Source organism: Acromyrmex echinatior, chromosome 3 (genome assembly GCF_024713525.1).
Source record: "Acromyrmex echinatior isolate Ae372 chromosome 3, ASM2471352v2, whole genome shotgun sequence".
In the NCBI taxonomy this organism is placed as follows: domain Eukaryota; kingdom Metazoa; phylum Arthropoda; class Insecta; order Hymenoptera; family Formicidae; genus Acromyrmex; species Acromyrmex echinatior.
Window position 1 is genome coordinate 3,813,320 of NC_141854.1, and position 19,974 is coordinate 3,833,293.

General features: G+C 29.3%; 1 protein-coding gene and 1 pseudogene across 3 annotated transcripts; both read right to left on the reverse strand.

Annotated features, from left to right (window-relative positions):
* Window positions 1-1,617: 1,617 nt before the first annotated feature.
* On the reverse strand, window positions 1,618-17,170 carry LOC105154649 (sialin). 2 transcript variants are annotated; one of them, XM_011070316.2, is made up of 12 exons: window positions 16,987-17,170; window positions 16,265-16,433; window positions 12,456-12,813; window positions 7,304-7,491; window positions 6,666-6,796; window positions 6,474-6,579; window positions 6,259-6,343; window positions 5,947-6,167; window positions 5,559-5,705; window positions 5,333-5,465; window positions 4,969-5,210; window positions 1,618-4,315 (listed from the first exon to the last, which is right to left on the reverse strand). In XM_011070316.2, exons 3-12 carry the CDS (start codon window positions 12,478-12,480, stop codon window positions 4,100-4,102), a joined length of 1,494 nt encoding a protein of 497 aa, XP_011068618.1. In that variant the 5' UTR covers window positions 12,481-12,813; window positions 16,265-16,433; window positions 16,987-17,170; the 3' UTR covers window positions 1,618-4,099. The 2 variants fall into 2 exon arrangements, with proteins under 2 accessions (XP_011068618.1, XP_011068617.1); XM_011070315.2 differs by lacking the exon at window positions 16,265-16,433.
* LOC147910129 (uncharacterized) lies at window positions 17,058-19,839 on the reverse strand (annotated as a pseudogene). Its single transcript, XR_015544390.1, has 3 exons — window positions 19,759-19,839; window positions 18,938-19,651; window positions 17,058-18,586 (listed from the first exon to the last, which is right to left on the reverse strand). The product of XR_015544390.1 is annotated as an uncharacterized LOC147910129 (transcript).
* Window positions 19,840-19,974: the final 135 nt, after the last annotated feature.

The following is a 19,974-nucleotide window of genomic DNA, read 5'->3' on the forward strand; positions in this document are numbered from 1 at the left end:
TCATCAATCGTTTAATCAATATTGAACGTGAATACGTATAATTGCTGAGGATGACTCCAAACAGAGTGGAAACGTTCAAAAACGTTCAAAAATTTGTGATAAAGCTGTACATCGTTTATTACTATAAATTATTTTATATGAATTAATATATTTATGCGCATCCATTTTCGCGCTGACTTTCATTAGCCTTAATCTTACTGTTATTAATCGTTTTAAAATTTGAATCCGATTTAAATTATTTATTGTTTATTTAATAAGATTGTGCGAGAGCGCACCGCGCGAAAGATTCGAGTGAGAAAACGGCACACGGTTGATATGATAAGCGACAGTAAAGAGAACTTCGTTTCTTTGTAATTTAACAAAAGAATTTTCTTTAATATGCACAGTTACAAAGTCAAAAAATATAATTAATTAAATATTAGATTAACAGAATATTGAATGCGGTCACCTTTACCAAATTGTATTTGGAATCGCGGTGATAGAAAATCTCGGCGATTTTCTCGGCACTTCTCGAAAAGATTCGTTTTATAGCGGTTTTCACTAACCAGTAGCACGGCGGTTTTACGAAGCGATATAGTAGCAAGACTATGACTCTAAGAACTCTAAGAACTTTTAGAAGTAAGAAGGAGGACGGCGAGATAGAAGCATTTATTGCTTTCGGCCTGAGCTTTCTTTTTTGGGAAAAATCCAATAAAATTTTGCCACAATCGTAATTATTACGTGACATTAGGTGTACAAAATTGATTGGCACTTTGGATTCTTTTCTAACGACGTTCAACGTAACAGTCATGCGCGACAGAAAATCCGTGCGTGGGATTGGTGACAGCGCGTGACGTATTCGTCGGAGCGCGGCGCTCGCGTGCGCGAATTGAATTGTTCTAGAACTTTCGATTGTCCATTACCAGTGCCTGTTTGCGTGTAACGAATTGGTTTTTAAAAGAACAAAGAACGCCAAATCGATGATTTTAACGAGGATTAAGATCATGCTCGAGATGAAATCACGAGCTCAATTTATGCATGCATTCAATGACAATTAATGTCGGTCGACTGAAAGAATTCTTGCCTTTCTTTCGAATTACCGATCTCAAACAAAGATGTTTAGTCAATTTAATGAAATTTATAAGCCTCAATTAAATAGTTTAATCTTCATAACAAATTTTAAAATTTAATGTAATTTAAAGCATCAACAAACAGATTAAAGTATGAAATGTCATCGTTTTTCAATTCAACGGTTTGCATTTATGCGTTTTATAGATCACTATAAAACGTAAGACACGTATGTATGTGATGTAATAATTATTTTACATGATATAAAAGTAATCTATTTTTATATTGTATTACAATCTTCCATAAACATGCATTATTTCGAAATTAAAGTAGCAAATCAATTAATATCAAAAAAATATTTGTAATCATTCTCTTCTTTTCTCTTAAGCAAATTTATACATTTTCGAAAAATTAAAATATAAGAATAAAGCTATTTATAAAACAACGTTACATAATTATAAAAAAATAAGTTTTTATGTTGAGCATATTGCATAAAAATCAAGAAAGACAGAAAAACAAAAGACTTATTTAATTAAAATTTAATAAATAATAAATTTGACCACTTGTAGATACACTGTGCGAGTTTCTTTATTATTATATAATGAAATTGCATAAACTATACTTGATTATTCCTTATATATATGTGTGTAAATCTACTACAATTTATTATGTGAAATTCATAAAACAAATGCTGTCATGACTTAATTATAAAAATATATGAAAAGGAAGATATAGAAAGCGTAATGATTTGAAAAGATGATACAACTTAATAATCAACAATATTATAACGCATATTTACATGATGCGCTATGAATTATGTATACTTAATTTAAAACAGCGAGTGTTGTAATCTTCGTGTATCTTCTTTTACAATTGACACGCGCAACAAATATTATTGCTAAATATTTGCTTCACACAGATTTTAATGTAATTCGTAGTATCGTTATTATTGACAGCACGATAAAACATTGCGTTGGAAATTCGAACAATGATCATCTTTTTCAAATGTAGGAACAACATTATATTTATTCTATTTTCCTACGACGCGAATGTACAATTTCTTATGTACGATTGTACGTAACATTTCTCATGATCTACAAACATAATGTATTTCTTCTTCGCTTATTCACGAGCGCAATGTCTTTCTCTAGATGCAAAAAAATTCAATGATATTTCTTGACATTGCCACTTGTTTCACGGATGCATCTTATAAATGAAAATTAAAAGATGAGTTCATATTATCGTTATAACTACATTTATACACATTTGAGCGCTCGTAAACGACGGGAAGAATATATACATAATATAGATTTTTTGTTATACGCGTTATCAATGGGATTCAAGTTGTTACGTAAAGACCGAAATCTCGTATTCAATATATTTTGCATTTATTTGAAATGTCCTTTGAAATAATTTATAATCTCAAAGAATTAAGATCATTTAAATCGCGGTTAAACTATTGTGTCAATATTTATTATAGCTATAAAACTGTTTCACAAAAAAAGAAAAAATTTAATACGTATAACAAGAAATATATATATATATATATATATATATATATATATATATATATAATTATTCATATCAAGCGTAATGTAGTTGTAATATTGAGTAACCTGGACTGTTTAATGGCTTGAATACAATGCCAAGATTCCTCAATCTAATATTAAATATATCGACAGTTTCGTCGAGTTAAATGAGAGCAACATATGTGTACTTTGGCACGAAATAAAAAAATGCACTACAGAGTATTCTCACATTTCAATATATTACATTGTTTGAATACCACGTTTATAGCCCTCCTCTCCCGAATATTTAATGACAACGATCATGACACTCCTCAAATGTATGAAACAAAGTGTAATATCAAATATGTGATATAAATACTTAAATATTCAAAATGATACAAACGCTTGAAAATTACGAATAATGTATAAAATCTAAGTTTTAACTCCCACAGTCTTATATGTTACAATAAAAAAGAGCAGTGAAAAAATAACTCTTTATCTAAAAAAATAAATCAGATTTTGATGAAAGATATATCGTGATATTCTAGCAACGTGTAACAGTAACTGGAGCACATTTTAAATGTATTGAACATTCATTCATTGGGCACGGTCAAAGCATTTAATTAATCAATCACAAAGAATGCTTCGAAGTATTTGTAGTATCACGTTGACCGTACCTTATATTGAATATTCTGTACATCATTTAAATTCTCCCGTTTCACGTTTTGATATAATAATAATTAATCTAATTATTATCTTTTTATGCATCTAACAATTAGAAGCTATACAAACATTGGTCTGTAATTGTGTATAAAGTATGACATTTTAACAGAGAGGTAAAATTTTGCAGCAATTTTATGCACTCTCTTTTTGATATACTGTACTATTAGTTTTTGTACAGACATAAATATACATATTCTCAAAGAGCACAGAAATTTGCAGTAATATTTTTACAACATCGTATATTAAAATGCAATCGTGAAAATTTTTTTGCAATATTACTTCAGCAATGTTGCAGTAACTTTTTAAAGATATTGTAAAAAATAATACGCTACTCCTTAGCCACGACCAATATACGCCACTACCACAAAATGGACGTGACGCAATTCTATTCTCTTAAATAAAAAGTTATATAAGATAGAAGATAAAAAGCGAAAAATTAGGAGATTTTTTTACTTATATTTTAACAATTCTTTGAAAAGATGAGTAAATTGAATTTTAAGACGAAAATAAATAAGATGTATTTTGACAATTTTTGATTCTTCTGTATAAAAATTAATTTAAAAATTTATATTCTTAAAAGTTATGTGTTAAAATATTTTAATATAATGCATTTAAAATATTATCAAGAATACCAACACATATTATAATGTATATTGCATTGCTGCAATGTATTGCAATATTTTAAAAAACAGACATTTTATATTGTTGCATCATTACATAGCAGCAACATTTCGCAAAGTTTTTGCAATGTTACAATCTTGCAATAAAATACTTCTACAACCTTTTTGTGCTGTGGACTTTTTATTTTATTTCCTAATTCACTAAAGACGTTCATTTTCCTCAGCTTCCGTATCGATTCCATCTTTCATCGTATCATTTATCTGCTTTTCCTCTTCAGAAACAGTAGGCACTTTAGCATGAGTTGAATCGTTCCATGGCTGAATTTCCGCAGATCCAAATAGCCAAAAGAAGATTGTTGCTGATGTAAATACTATCGCTGATATCCAAAACATTATACGCCATTCTTCTACGCCGTTCTACAATACAAAATATAATATTATTCTTGAGGCTTCCACGGGCACTTTCTATACAAAAATTATGCGTTTCGCGGATTATCTCCATGTCGAAATTTATTTTTAGAATGTCTACGTTTCATAAAGATTGCAATTCCCTTCAACACGGCGAGGAGCAGCCTGATGCTAAGGGTGTATTCCAAAATTGACTGCCAGTGAAAATCTATAGTGTACGTAACGTAAACTATATTTTCAATACTAGCAGTAAATTTAGAACACAGTCTAAGTTGTTCCTTCAAGTAATTCTCTTTTTACAAAAAAAAGCGTATATAAAGGGAATCACACGGAACAATTCAGTATCAGGCTGCTCCTCGACTTCATAAAGTGAACTGCTGCAATGTTCACGAAACGTTGGTATTCTAAGAATGAATTTGGATACGGAGATAACCTGCGAAACGCATAATTTCTGTACAAAATATAATATATTAATAAAGATAAATGAAATTAAAAAATAATACAAAATAAAGTAGCTACTAATAAAAACGTACAAATACATAAAAATGTAAAAAAATATATAAAATTATTTTTACACCCGTATGGTGTATTTTTTAATAAATCACATTTTCACAAACTAGAAAAGTTATTTTTAACATAATTTTGATCGAAAAATAACATACTCTTTCATTGGTTAAAGCGCCAATAATGGGTGGAATGATGAATCCGGGAAAACTACCAAATGTGTTCATAATTCCATATAAAGAACCGGCATAGTTTGGTGCCAAGTCTTGATGATTCTGTAAGCTGGTCTGGCAAGCAGCCCCATTGAAGGCCAACGCCAGTATTAACATTATTATCGCAGCTGTGGCATCACAACCTACGTATGTCATTATTACCAGACAAATTGCAGGTCCCATGTGAGCTGTGAGTCATATTTATGAATTATCGATTAAATAATAATTATTTACGTACATATTGAGTTATATATATTTTAATAACTCAACTTCGAAATTACGACAAACATAACTGTTTCAAATTACTTACAGAATAGCATAAATATTTTCCTTATCCAGCCTAAAGATAAAAAGTTCTTCCTTCGCACGTAATCGCCTGCTGCTGCAAATAATACTCCAGCACCTAATCTAGCTATGTAAGGTAATCCAGTTATTGCGCCACCCTACACATAAAAATATTAGAAATGTCTTCAGTAATGATAAGATAAAATTTACAAATTGAAACAATCTTTATAAAACAAAATCATAAAAAATACCGATTTCATATTGAAACCAAGGACTTCTAACGTGTATTTGGGTCCATTTGTAGCGATGAAATAAATACCCCACATGTTTGCAAAGTGAGCCCATAGTAATACTAGAAACGGTGGAGATGTAGCGACTGCTTTCACCGGTAGTTGGACCTGTATAAAAGATGCAAGCATTAGTTTATTTTATAATTATTTATTCTATTTTTTTATTCTTTAATACTTATCATTTAATACTTTATTTGATTTAACTTTTATTTGAAGAATGTGTGTGTGTGTGTGTGTGTGTGTGTACACGCACACACACACACACACACACACACACACATATGTTCTTTGTCAAATAAAATATTTAATGATAAAAAAATAAAAGAAATAATTATTGTATATGTCATACTTTTTGTTTCGAGACGGTAGTGCCTATTTGTTCCTTTATATACGTTTTTTCCTTTTCTGTAATATTAGGATGCAATTCCGGTGTATCATAGATTAGAAACACCCACAAAGCATAAAAAACTAACATAAGCCCGCTTGTAACATAAAATGCAGCTTTCCATCCATAAGCACTGATCACCGCACCACATAAAGCGAATGTTACCACGGTTCCAAATGGACCACCTTAAAAGAAGAAAAACAGTGTATGTTAATATATATTTTATCAAAACAAGTATCTATTTTAAAGATAAAGAAATGAAGAAGAGAGTAATACCTTGCATAGTCCACACAAACATGCCCTTCTCACCAGGAGGCACCCATCTGGCAATCATCGCGTGGAGAGCAGGATAAACAGCGCCCTATAAATTAATATACTATAGTTTTACTGAAAATTTACGTATCTCACTTCAAAATTTATTTATGATTTATATAATGATATTAAACATAATAATACACTTAGAAAAGAGTATAGAATGAGATGTAACTTACTCCGAAAAATCCCATTACAAAACGAAGTGCAAAAACAAAACCATAATGAACACTAGCAGCCCAAGGCATCAGAAGATTTAATACTGCGGGTATCAATGTGGCAAATCTAGTGTCACAAAAGTAAAAAATGTGTGTAAGAATTATAGATAGTTAGATTAACGGTAATTAATTTATTTCGATTATAATACTTACGCTACTACTTTAGAACCTCCATATTTTTCAGCTAAGAGTCCAGCTGGTACACTAGCCGGCAGGACACCATAAAAATAGCCAGATAACAATAGACCTTGAATATGTTGATTCCATTCGAAACGCTCTCCAAACTAAAATTTAAGAAAACATATATTTATAATATTACGGAATATATACCTTCTACAAAAAAAAAGAAGGGTGGACTTCCAAAAAAGTGAATCCCCGATTTTGTTGTCGATACTACTGTATTGGGTTGATTATGACCATAAAAATTGGTGACAAAGTCATTTTCAAGAGCAAATATGTAAAAAAATGTTTTTTTTTTATAATTTGATCCTGAAAATGATCTTGTAATTTTTATAATCATATTTGTAATCAGCACATCAAAATACTGCAGTATATCAATCGACAACAAAATCGATTTCACCTTTTCAGAAGTCTATCCTAAAAGAATTCTATTACATGAAGAAATATCTATTAATAATGCTCGGAATAAGCCATTATTTAAATGTATTTTGTGCTGTAATATAATATAATAATATTAATAATAATATTAATATTCGCAATATTCTTATCAATAATTACGTGGACTGACAATATATTCACGTGCAAATTTTTTTACGAATGTGCAAACTTACATCTTTAAGCACGACACTCTTATTGCTTTTTATATTTGCTATATCGCAAGCTGGTCCTACGCCACCGTCTTTGCTTGTAGTGTTTACCATGGCAACAATAGATATGGATAAATTAGTACGAATGACGTAGGAGAACATACAAGCCAAGAACATCATTGCCCCGAGGATTCCTCTCCGAGGGATCTTCTCTGTAATACACGTGAACGCTTATTGTTGTAGATAGTCAATTAAGGTAATAATTATATCAATTTATTAAATATAATATGTTCCTCAACGATATAATAATAATGTATTAACAATTCATAATAGTAATTTAATAGACACTTCAATATATTTCAAAAACAATTTTTTTACAAGCTTATAATTATTATTTACTAAAGTATATCAATTTCAATATTTGCTTACATTAAGGGGATCCTAAAGTCGTTTGTATTATTGGCTATATAATTTTTGTATAACAATTATTTCTTTCTTCTTTTACTGATTTAAAAATCCTTTTTCAAAATTAAAGTATACACACTAATATGTGTCTGTGAGCTGGAGTCTGTGCTGAGAACGACAAAAAATTTCGAAATTGTAATCTTTATCATTTCTTAGTCTAATATGGTGTTCCAGAACTGTTACGTCGTGGTAACATTTGCATATAAAAATTGTACAATCTATACTTATGAAATAATAGTCCACAGACTAGTAATTTGTATGAAGAAACAATATATAATTCTTAAAATTGAACTTAGACGTCTAATTAAAACGTAATTGTTACACGAAAATTTATGTGTATGTGTGACATGCGTGAGTGAGATATTAATGTAGTGTGAGTGAGATATTAATGATGTGTCAATAATACGTAAATCGTGTGTGTAAGTGCTATTTACAATATGTAATCATCTTCAAGATCCCCTTAAGCTAACAAGATACGACATTTATAAGTTGTAAATTATTTTTGTATTATTTTAATTATTATTATTACTATTGCAATTAATAAACTTTTTGCAATATCTATTAATTTCTTTTGTTAAAGTACTTCTGTATATTTCAATAATAATACAAGAGTGATCATTGTATAACGTGAAGCACTTCTGTTCGCTCCATTAGAACGCGAAATCGAGAATGACCTTTGAGTCGGCACATAATACCTAATAATCTTGAATGAAAAACGAACAATGATCTTCGACAATAAACATCTCGTTTCATTAAGTACATAATATCCAACAAAAGCGCAGGTGCAATTTGAATAATCGTTTTGCGATTCATCATCATATTATTAAAAAAACAAGAATTCCATATACAAAATAAAATTTAAAAAATATTTTCTAAGATACAACTCATACATATAAAGATCATTTCTGTCATTTTTCATTAAATTATTTTAGTTTTAATAAGTTAATGTGTTACATAATAATTTCATTATTATCACATTATTATCCTTTCATTTATTATTACAATTTTGTAATATAACATATATACTATTTTAGCAAAACACATGATTAATAATATGTTGTGTTTTAAACTACAAAACTAATTCAGATGCAACTCGTAAACAACCCTGACCATATTTCAAGAGAATCCCATTCAAGGTAAAGTATTGACGCATTACTTCAGAAGGTTACGGCATATAACTACGTGCCTGATCGAGCAACTTTACTTCTCTCTTATATTAACGATTGCACATAGTTTTATTGAATTGCTGATAATTACAGAATACGATAAGTAGAAATCAAATCGATAGTTCACTGTCTAGTATTATATATAATAGATATTTTTTATCATACATATATATAGTATAATAAATAATATATTATACATGTATTATATAGTATAATACTATATATATGATGCAACTTTTAAATCAATAAATGTTATTGAAAGATTAAACGCTTTACATTTATCATATCATCCTGATATAAGCAATATATCTTTGGTATATGATGAATTATTCGCAGGCTAATCATTAGTTACAAAATTTTTAAATTAATTCTTTAATAAAAAAATTGATAAAAGATACAATTTATCACAATTCTTTAATCATATATAAATAGTTCAGTAGACAAATCAAATTTTCGTTAAAATTTATTTGGAAATGTGACAATTATTTATTAGTTCAAATTTAATTAAAGATTCTTTTATTGCAAAAAAAAATATCCATTTGCAATCCTATTTTAATGATAAATAAAATTATAAATATTAACTTCTAATTCTTGATTTAATTGGAACAATTATTATGCTGTAAATAGAAACTTAATTTTATTTAGAATTGATTTTTTAACGAATTACGTAATCTATGAATAATTCTTATATACAATATTTTATTTTTATATATTATTATTTTCATGTCATTTTAATTACTTTTGTAACATTTATATACATTCTCTATAATACATTCTCTATATTCATTTGAACAACTACGCATGTATTCAAAGATCAAAGAACGACGCGCGTTTAATCGACAAAAATAATGCGATAATGCGATATATTTACCACAATGATGTAATGACATATACAAATATAATCGCAAGCTGTGATTTAAATTATATCGAGTTACTTTTATAAAAAAAAAAAGCAAATGTGCAACATCATTATATGAGTATGCATCATTATGCAAAACAATAAAACAAACAATATTTTAAATCATCGCTCTCTAAATTGTATAATACTTTTTTGTACGATAATTGCGTACTGACAGATCATATATTACGCGAATCGCAATAATATTTATAATTAATGCTAATATATTAATACTAACATGTATATACATCCCCCTCTCCCTCCCCCTACCCTCTTCTCCTCTACCCTCTTCTCGCCCCCATTCTCCCTCTTCCCTTCTTCCTCTCTCTCTTCTCCCCCTATCTTCCTCTCTCTCTCTTCCCTCTCCCTCCCCTCTTTTGCTCACATTTCACACAGAGATTTCATAAAAAATATATTTACAAAATAGTTCGGATAGCCAGATCATTTACGACATAGCGTTCCAGGTAATTTCCTACGCATTAAACACAAGTCATTTACAGTCTCATTAACGTGTGGTTTGCACAATTGTAAATATGCATGTCCAATATCTATTGTCCCAACTATTATATTAAAAATAAATCTATTAAATAAAATTTTAAATGTTCTATGTAAGAAGTTAAATTTTCTTATCCAGATAAATAATATTTGTCAATAATTTTAAAAAAATTAAAAATGATTGTCAAAATATATAATGTTAAGAAATGAAGAAAACGAAGAACAGTATTTTTCGATAATTATTCGAATTAATGGGCACCGCGATGACTTTGACCTTGACATATATTATCAAAGTCATGTCATGATCATAAATATTTCAAAAGGTTTTAGGTGGCAATCACTATTCATTCAAAAGTTATTAACAAATATAGTTTAAAAAATGATAATTTATTTTTTCTGCTATATAATGACAGGCATGACTTTCCACGTAAAGAGAAGTTCACTCCATCTCCTTCCCTGTTTAAGAAAAAATCGGTCGCCCCTTGGCAATCGTATGCCCTTAAGCAGAAAGAGTATACGATAGTTTTTAATATTGTATATGATAGAAATAAGATATTGTTTTTTAAACTTTATTGTTAATTACTTTTAAACGGCGATTGTCACTTAAAATCTTTTGAAAATCACTCAGGATCATAACCTTGATAACATAAGGTCAGCGCGATTTTTCTTATAAATAATTTACTACTGGAAATAAAATAAAAATCAAGAATTTTCATTCACGATTTAATTGTCAAAGAATTCAAGAACTAATTTCGAATTATAATGATTTTTTTATAGATTTTTCCTAAATATCCAAATTGACTTTCCAAACTCATTGCATTAGCTGCTTCTCAAAGAAAAATTGTTAAAGATTTAGATTAGCGTTTCTATTATACTTTATAACTTGCATCGATCAACTTCGATAAATTGTATGTACTAAATATTCGTATTACATATATATGTATATATATATTTTTTTTTAAATAGATAATGTGCCAGCATTGGATGACCGTGGACGAGCAACTTGCCTATTCCATAAGTCTATTTTTACAAAGTGAATGGTACGAAATAGCAGTTTGAGTTACAGTATGAAATTGAAGACTTGGATAGAAACGCTTGGATAAAACACTGTCGGAAAAATACTAATGTGTTACATGTGACGGGTTAATACGATGCGCAATGTTTGCTAATTTGAATTTCCATTGGATCGAACGACATATCGCAAAGTCATGAGTATCGCCTGATGTTGTGCACTGGCTCTCTGAAATCTTTGTATGAATGTGCACGCATGTGATTATGTAATGCTTATCATTTCAAATTATCTTTATCATATAGGAAGTTTGTATAATTAATAGAGTAATATAAATTTGCGTACATAATTATGTGATATTTATGAAAATTATTTTACAGAGCCTTTTTCGAGAGAAATATACATTCTTTTTTTATACGATTTTTGCTAAAATATATTTATATATAAATAAAAACATGTATATCTCATATTAAAAGAAATATTGAGATACACGAAACGAGTTGTTCCATTTTAACTATGTGCAATTGTAATTTTTCAAGTCAATTATTTGAATCATTCATATTCTATATTTAACTATATAAAAGCATATATGAGCAACTTCGGAATTTGTTTACTGACGTCCAAGAAATATTAGCCAATATACATATATTGATGATATTTGAATACTGACCTATCGTAACATTTAACATAGAAAACTCGAAATTGACATAATTTAAATAATATTACAGATACTAAATACATGTCCCTTGATAGATTGATATAATTTCTACATACGTAAAAGTAGTATTACAACTTTATTAATAGAAAATACATTATACATTTGCATTTATAATATAGCATATGATATATATATATTTACGAAACCAAAGTACAGTTATAAATATTGGGAATAATAGGATTTCAATTTCCAAGAAACTTTATATTTAATTGAAAATAATAAATCAGTAAATATCTAACCTAATCTAAAGAATGATATAGAATAATAGAAATAAAAATTGATAAATCTAAAAATACCATTGTAAAGCAACAAAAATGTAAGACAATAAATAAGAAGCGATGCCTATCGCTTGTTATTGAAAAATATAAGACATTAGATCAAATCACAGTTCATTATGCAGTTAATAATCATCAGTCAGCACTTACCATTGAACTTCCGGAAGAGAGCCATTTTCGCTATTTGCTCCGAATGTATGTCGCAAACGTTATCAGTATGAGAACACTAGATGCTGCATACGGTGCTAACAAGCAGGAAAAAAAGTTTTCACGTTCAGTTCTTTAAGCTACCAAGCGCGAATTCTCGATCGCAGTCGACTTCGTGACTGAGCTGAAATCAACTCGCTTCCCGCTTTTCGATGTTCAATCGCTTCACTGTCGGCAGCGTTGCGTCATATCCCGCGGATTTTGAAGTCAGTGGTGACGCTTCTCCACCTTTGCTATACCTTCGCGTTTGACGTCGACACACTCGATACGGTCCTCCGGGATACTTCGGTCACGAGGATGCCTGAAAAACACACGGCATCCGCCGTTACGCTCGCATCACGTACACCAACCGCGATTTCTATATTTAAATTACGATATCGAAGTCCGAGGTTGTGCAATATTATGTCGCATAACCACGTGCTGGACCGAGGAGGAGTGACAAAGTGAACTTTAAACTGGAGCAGGCGCGCACCCAAGGAACTTAATCGATCTTATGAGTTTAATTGTCAATTTCTCAAGAAAAGAAAAAACAAATTATATTTTTTTTACGAGAATTATGTTTGAAGAAAAATTTTTTTACAAGAATTATGGATACTAATCTTTTCGTTCTTACTTGCATTCAATAAATTAATTTTTTTCCATTGTTTGAGATAATACTGTTTTCTAAAATTTTATGAAAAAATAAATTTGATATTAAAAATGTTATCAATTGCACTGTACGATAAAATAATTACCAAGAGTAAAGTGTAATATAATAATAACTCTTGAAATCTATTGGAAGAATGAAAAAAACTCTAATTATAATTTTGGACATATCAAAATTGTTATTCATAAAAAATTAATAAGATTAGATATGTGACGCGTATAGATATTAATTTACAATGTTAAATATAATATATATTGTATTTTTCATTGAAGATGATTTTATTCAAGGTTGAAACATTTAAATTTCATATGTTTATATAATTTATATATAATATGAATAAATAATTGACTAATGATATCTAACTTATAAATATCTCATATATAATAGTCCGTTTTATTTCTTATATTATATTTAAATTGTTTTCTTATCAAAGGATTTTTTAGCACGGAAGAGAAATAAAGCTACAGAATCCACATACGTAAGATCTTTAATGCTTCTATTAAGAGTCAGGACAAATTGATTGATTTATAGAAGAATCAAAGTCGTAAAATTAATAAAACTGTAAATTGATAAATTTAGCTTCATGTGAGAGAGATAGAGCAAGCATAAAATAACTTAAGAATTTAAATAATTTAAATACATAATGTTTTTATCTGTTTCTATTATAATTAGTTCTAAGAACGAAGAAATTCTAATTTTAAGCTACAATATTAAAATAAAGTTTACTTTCTTTTTCACAATTTATATCTTTATTTTTTCCTTCTATTCTTTTACAGTAGTAAGATTAATCAACGTTTTAATCTTCCGTAAATTCGTACATTTTTAATAGAATTTAAAGTCTCCATATTAGCATTTATTTGTAATATCCGGCACAACATTAGAATTACTCAAATTTGCGCAATGCAATATGTAATGCATTTATGGAATACTTGAAAATCGATTGTGGATTTTGAGAAACTACGAGTTGCTAATAAATTTATTTAATTAGTAAGTGAGAAATTTTAAAAAGGTACGTTAATTGGAATTAGCGAATGTGTTGGAAATTATTGTTTTGTTGATTATTATAATATAAAGAAAATAATGTATGGACAAACACTGAATATTATCTCAAACATAAATTTAATACTCAGTAAAGACAGGATTGTTAAATTTTTCTAAACTTACTTATTAATTTATAAAAAAAAATAATATTATAGTTCGTGTATGCAAAATAAATCGTAAGGCATTACGAAAATATTTTAAAAACTGAAGTTTAAATCACACAAACCACGTAATTATGTGTCACATTAGGCAATATTGACATAAGTGATACGAAAAAATGCGACAAGTTTACCAAATTTGTCATTCTTCGATAGACCTCCGATAGACCTCCGCCACGAATACAATTCTCAAAACATTTATGTAGGGTTTTCTTTTCATTGACACTACACTTTTAACACTAAATCTCTTTATCTCATTTTTAATCTTTTGTTTAATCAACATATATCAGATATAAGATAAGAAAAACATAAAACCAAGCGAATTGTCTACTGAGCGCTGTGTAATATCATGCGGGAATATGAATCCTCGTTTTTAATTACAATCATGTAAACAATTATTAGTAATAGAAATGTCACATATGGATGTCACTAAAGTAGGTATTTATTAATATCTATATATGTATAACTACTAATATACTAATATACTATATATGTTTGCAAAACAATAATTCAATTCGTATATTTTAATTCGTACGTTATAAATAAAAAAAAGCTATTTTAATTGTTGTAATCGTTCATTATCATTTATTAATTTTAATATTCTTTTTTTTTTATCATTAATTCTTTGTGTGGATCACTTCTAAAATAAAATTAACATTAAAAAATATATAAATTACTTAAATTACTTAAATCTAATAAATTCGAAAAAGAAAAAACGTAATTTTAAGTACAAAAAAATAAATTCAAATTCTTCCAAGTTCCTTGAAGACTAGATAATATCATAAATTTTTCTATTATTGAATATCTCTCACTAATCGCTCTCTGTGTCTGGTATTTCTATTATCAATAATAAAAGCACTTTACTTCAAATCTTAACAGGGCACTTCTGGATACAGATTTTAAATTTACAAACATTATTTGACTTGCAAATGTGTGAATCACTTCAATTACGTATCTATAGACAGTTGATAAAGTTAATCACAACTTGCTGATTCCACGACACTCGTCACACAACTGTCTACATTGTCAGATATTTTTACAAAAATGTATTATTTCAATCAGGTAAGAAAAGCTATTGATCGAACTATGACAGATAATTCTGTAACCGCGCCATTTGCAACAATTTTCGAAATTTCATCAGAGTCATGTTAGATATTTCAAGAATTTCAAGCTTCCGCTTCTATGAAAAGCAATTATACACGATCTTATCTAATTTACACAATAAGCGTACAATTGCAGGAAATTACATCATTAATCGTGCGTTTTAATTATGTGACAATTATTTAAAATATTATAGAAAAAATATAAAAATCGAATGATAAAATTCACATCCAAATTCAATGATAAGTTTGCAATTTTAATTTATAAATAAATATAAATTTTGGTATTTTTCATGATACATGTTCTTAAAAAGAAACAGATTTATTGTTTTCTTTTAAAATAATTTATCAGTATTAGTAAAAATTTTGTATTTATAATTTATATATGTATAACGCAAAATTTGATTATAATTTTATTACATTAACAATTTTCCCATTATTGCTTTCCCCCGAAATAATATCCTGTATTCTTTATTCCTGTATTCTTTTTCTACTTTTTTGAAAAAAGTCTTATTAGTAAAAACGAAAACGTTTACAATTCTGGCTAAAATTATATCTGATATCGTACAGAGCCGTGTCTTTCATTACGTCACACAGATGACCGGCAACAGGTATAATTACATGTAAGATAAATTTATATACTCGAGGCGCATTTTCATTACAATATTTATGAATAGTCTGACAACAGATTGATAAGCCACACCTCTTCTATGACATGCGTTTTCTGAATTTGGCAGAGTTCTGTCTTTCTAATTTTGTTCATATAGAATTTTGTTCATACAGAACATAATACACATTATCACTTACGAGTCGATTTACACTGCAAAACCGGACATGTCAATGTAGCGGTAAACATCACGTCGCCAAATGACAGTTTGATTTATTGTTAAAGTCATATTGAAGAAAATTATGTCTTTTTTCAATTACAAACTTATTATTTCTTTCACAGATGTCATTAATCGTCGCGATTTTATTGCTGTAATTATCAATGAATCATTCTTATTCGATATATATTAATTCTTGTATTTTATTATAAATTATAATTAAATTATATATTAAATATTTATTACAATTATGTTATGTGTATAAATTCTATACAATATTATATTATATTCTAAATATTTTTATTAAAAAAGCTAAATGCTTTTGATTAATAGCAATTAAAATTTCTTTGAAACGACAAATCTAATATCGCTCTAAACAGCACCGTTTTGAAATGACCAAATAATTTTTTCGTCGCCAAGGGCAATGACGATTGAATACAATGAACTACTGACGTCACAATAAGCAGTGAAAGGCTTTCATTTACGAGTCAGCGGCGACTCAAAGACGAATTCGAATAAAATTAACTTCGATCTTATTAACCCACGACTTATAACCGAATTTTTCTTTTATCCCATACTTGTCGCCCGTGGGAAAATTGCGCGCGAAAACGGCTTTAAAGGATCGATAAAGGCACGGTTGTCCGGCAGACGCGCACATTCGAAGCAGAAAACACTGCCACGTGTATTTCGGTATGAGATGCGTACCTGGGAATATGATTAACCACGAGCGAATATATCGTCGGTGACGTAAACGCTGAGATTTTCGCGAACGCGCGTTTTTCTTTCGTTACTGGATGATCTCAATCGCGTTCTTCGTAGACACGAGTAACAATAGAAACGATCGGAGCTCGGAGCACGACTGAACCACTGAACACGACTAAAGACCGAAGTGATGGGAGTTGGGACTGTTGGGAGTATTAGTGCCCTACTGCCACTCGCATTTCACAGTTACCACTTACTTCCTTTCGCCATTAAGTATTGTCACAACACGAATAGCGCACAGTAGAGAGTGGCATCAAATATTAAATTTGTTCGTCTTAACATATGTCGTCATAACGATATTTTATTATATCATAAAAAGAATTGTAATACGATTATAAATTATAATTATAAATTGTGTATCATACATAATTTATAGATAATGTCATTACATAGAATATTTAATACAAGTAAAAAGGAGTCCAGGTTTTGATGCCTTTTTTACTAGTTATGGCAATTTTTATGATACATTTTAATAAAAATGCTAAAAATATATATTCATACATATGTACTAGACAATATATAGTAATTAAGATATAAATAAATAATATTTTGGAAATATTTTTGCTACAACACTATACTAAATAAAATAAAGCCTCAATTCAAGAAAGTGACTGTAAATATAGATTTTTAAAAATTGTATATATATTATACATACCGTGCAGATTTCTCGTACTGGGTGCCAAATTGTTTTGATACTGCATTGGTCGGTATATTTGATGTAAGGAATGTTCCATTCACGCATGCGTCAACAGTAGCAGCTATTATATAGATACGTTGGGATGGTCGGATCCGTGATCAAATGGAACTTATTCAGTAGATAACGTAGTTTATACATAAAATATATTGCTTAATGTGTTTTTAGTTAAAATAAATATTTCTTTTAGCATTTTCTTTCATGTATTTCTTGTACTGATTGATTGTGAGAATGAAGCATACGTTTATATTTCAAAAAAAAAATAGAAAAAAACGAGAAAAGAAATGATAATTATGAAGAACTTTGTTCTTTTTAGTTAAAAGAATCATGTAACGTTATATAACATATATATGTTAATATATGTTAATCTTTATGTAACAGGACAATCATTGATCATAATATGTAGCGTTGAAATAATTATAAAAAATTATAATAAATCTTATTCACAGAAAATCCAAGCAATAAAAGGTGTCTAAAATTGGATCATAAGACATTTTTTGCTAATAATTTTGTAAAAGACGACTTAAAGACATCTTATGTCACAATTTTAGACTTCGTGTTATTTAGAAAGCTATAAAAGTTTAAAAATTGACTTCTGCTTTCTAACAGTTAAGGGGGGAAACCACAGTAGAGCACGAAAAAGTAAGTATATTTTCGGGAATTTTTTTTGGCTCAATGAAATGATCAATCAAAAATTTGTAAAATAAGCATTATAATATTATGAATGAAGTACAAATAAGAATTTTTTCATACATTTTTGGTACAAAATGGCTGTGCCGCACTTGTCCGATGGCGCCTATTTTTGAAGGAGGGACCATGGGCGGACATCTAGAGTCCTTAATTTTTGACCTGGAACAAAAAATGACAGTTTTTTAGGTTCTATATATCAATAGCTATGGAAGTACGTAGGATTTTTTCAATATATTAATTTTTCGCAAAATGGTGCACGTTTTAAGGAAAACTTGCAAATTTAACAAAAAAAAACGCCATAAAATTGTTGATAAAAAAAAACCATGTAATATAAAAAAAAACTCTACGCACTTCCATAGAGAAAGGTATTCTGAATATACTGTCAAAATTTGAAACCGATCGATAAAGATTTATTCGAGTTATGTGTCCGCCCAGTTTAAAAAAAGTGGTTTCGAGAAAAACGCGTTTAAAGTTTTAAGTACTGTAAAATCATATAATATTTTTATATACCTCTAATCTGCGATGCCTGCGCCATACAATTGGCCTTCTTCATCTATCTCCTGCTCTTGTTTGGCCTTTCGAATTGTTTTCAGATCGATGCGGTGTTTTGCGCCCTCACTCAAAGATCGTTCCGCTTTCTGTATGCGTTTCTCATCCAAGTCCATGCATAGTTCGTGACTTTTTGGGCCAATTTTCATACCCATGACCTGGATTATATGTAAAATTGATATTAATCCGTCATTAAAAACACACGAAGCGATGTTCGTAGCAATGTCGATGATTATTTTGCCGGAATTCATAGTTTTCGGAGCCATCGCCCACACTGTCGAGTTGAAGCTCTCATTGCTGTTTTGAGTGAAACCCCCGATGCAGCGAGTGAGAAGATCATCCGTAGTGAGTTGTTCGTAAACTGGCTTAATTGCTTCATAAACTATATCAGACATTAGTGATTTGTGCGTAGGTAGCCAAAGTGTTAGAAGATTTCGCCCTTTGCCACGAGCACCATGAATTTTCTCCAGTCGGGCAATCGTCGTGTTGGGGATGGTTATCCGTAGATATTTTGTGAAGTAATGTGGCCCATATAGCTGTCTTCATTTTTTCGACTGATTCGCAATTTCTACGAATAGCTAACCCGAAATATATTGACAGTTCGTCGATCAGTTTGCCTGTCAATTTCCCTTTTCCTCCCAAGCCTTTTGTGCGTTTCTTCAAATTACGTGATACCTATAGGCATTCTTAAGTACTATAGACTTTTCGGAGGGAAATTTCTTCTCCATCGACTGCCATTACCTGTTCCCGTACTCATAAATTACAGCGCGCGCCGGAATCACAAAAAGCGCTCGGAGCATACCTGAGAGGCGTTGCCGCAGAATGGAAAATTTGGGTATTCCGAAATTTTTGCGGCACTCCATCTTTTGGTATGTTATTCTTAAGACCCTAAAGCACCTTATAAGCGAAAAAAAATTTTTTCGATTTTTTCAAACTTTTACTGTGATTTCCCCCCTTAAATGAAAAAATAAATGTAAAACTTTATAAATGGCAGAAGA

What these genes read in the sequence shown, in the direction of transcription:
- LOC105154649 (XM_011070315.2), bottom strand. Translation starts at nt 12,480, where the DNA reads ATGGCTCTCTTCCGGAAGTTCAATG. An exon ending in TCTCTTCCGGAAGTTCAATG is followed by an intron (nt 7,492 to 12,455) that starts GTAAGTGCTGAC and finishes CGTGTATTACAG; the next exon opens with AGAAGATCCCTCGGAGAGGA. An exon ending in GGAGGTTCTAAAGTAGTAGC is followed by an intron (nt 6,580 to 6,665) that starts GTAAGTATTATA and finishes TTGTGACACTAG; the next exon opens with ATTTGCCACATTGATACCCG.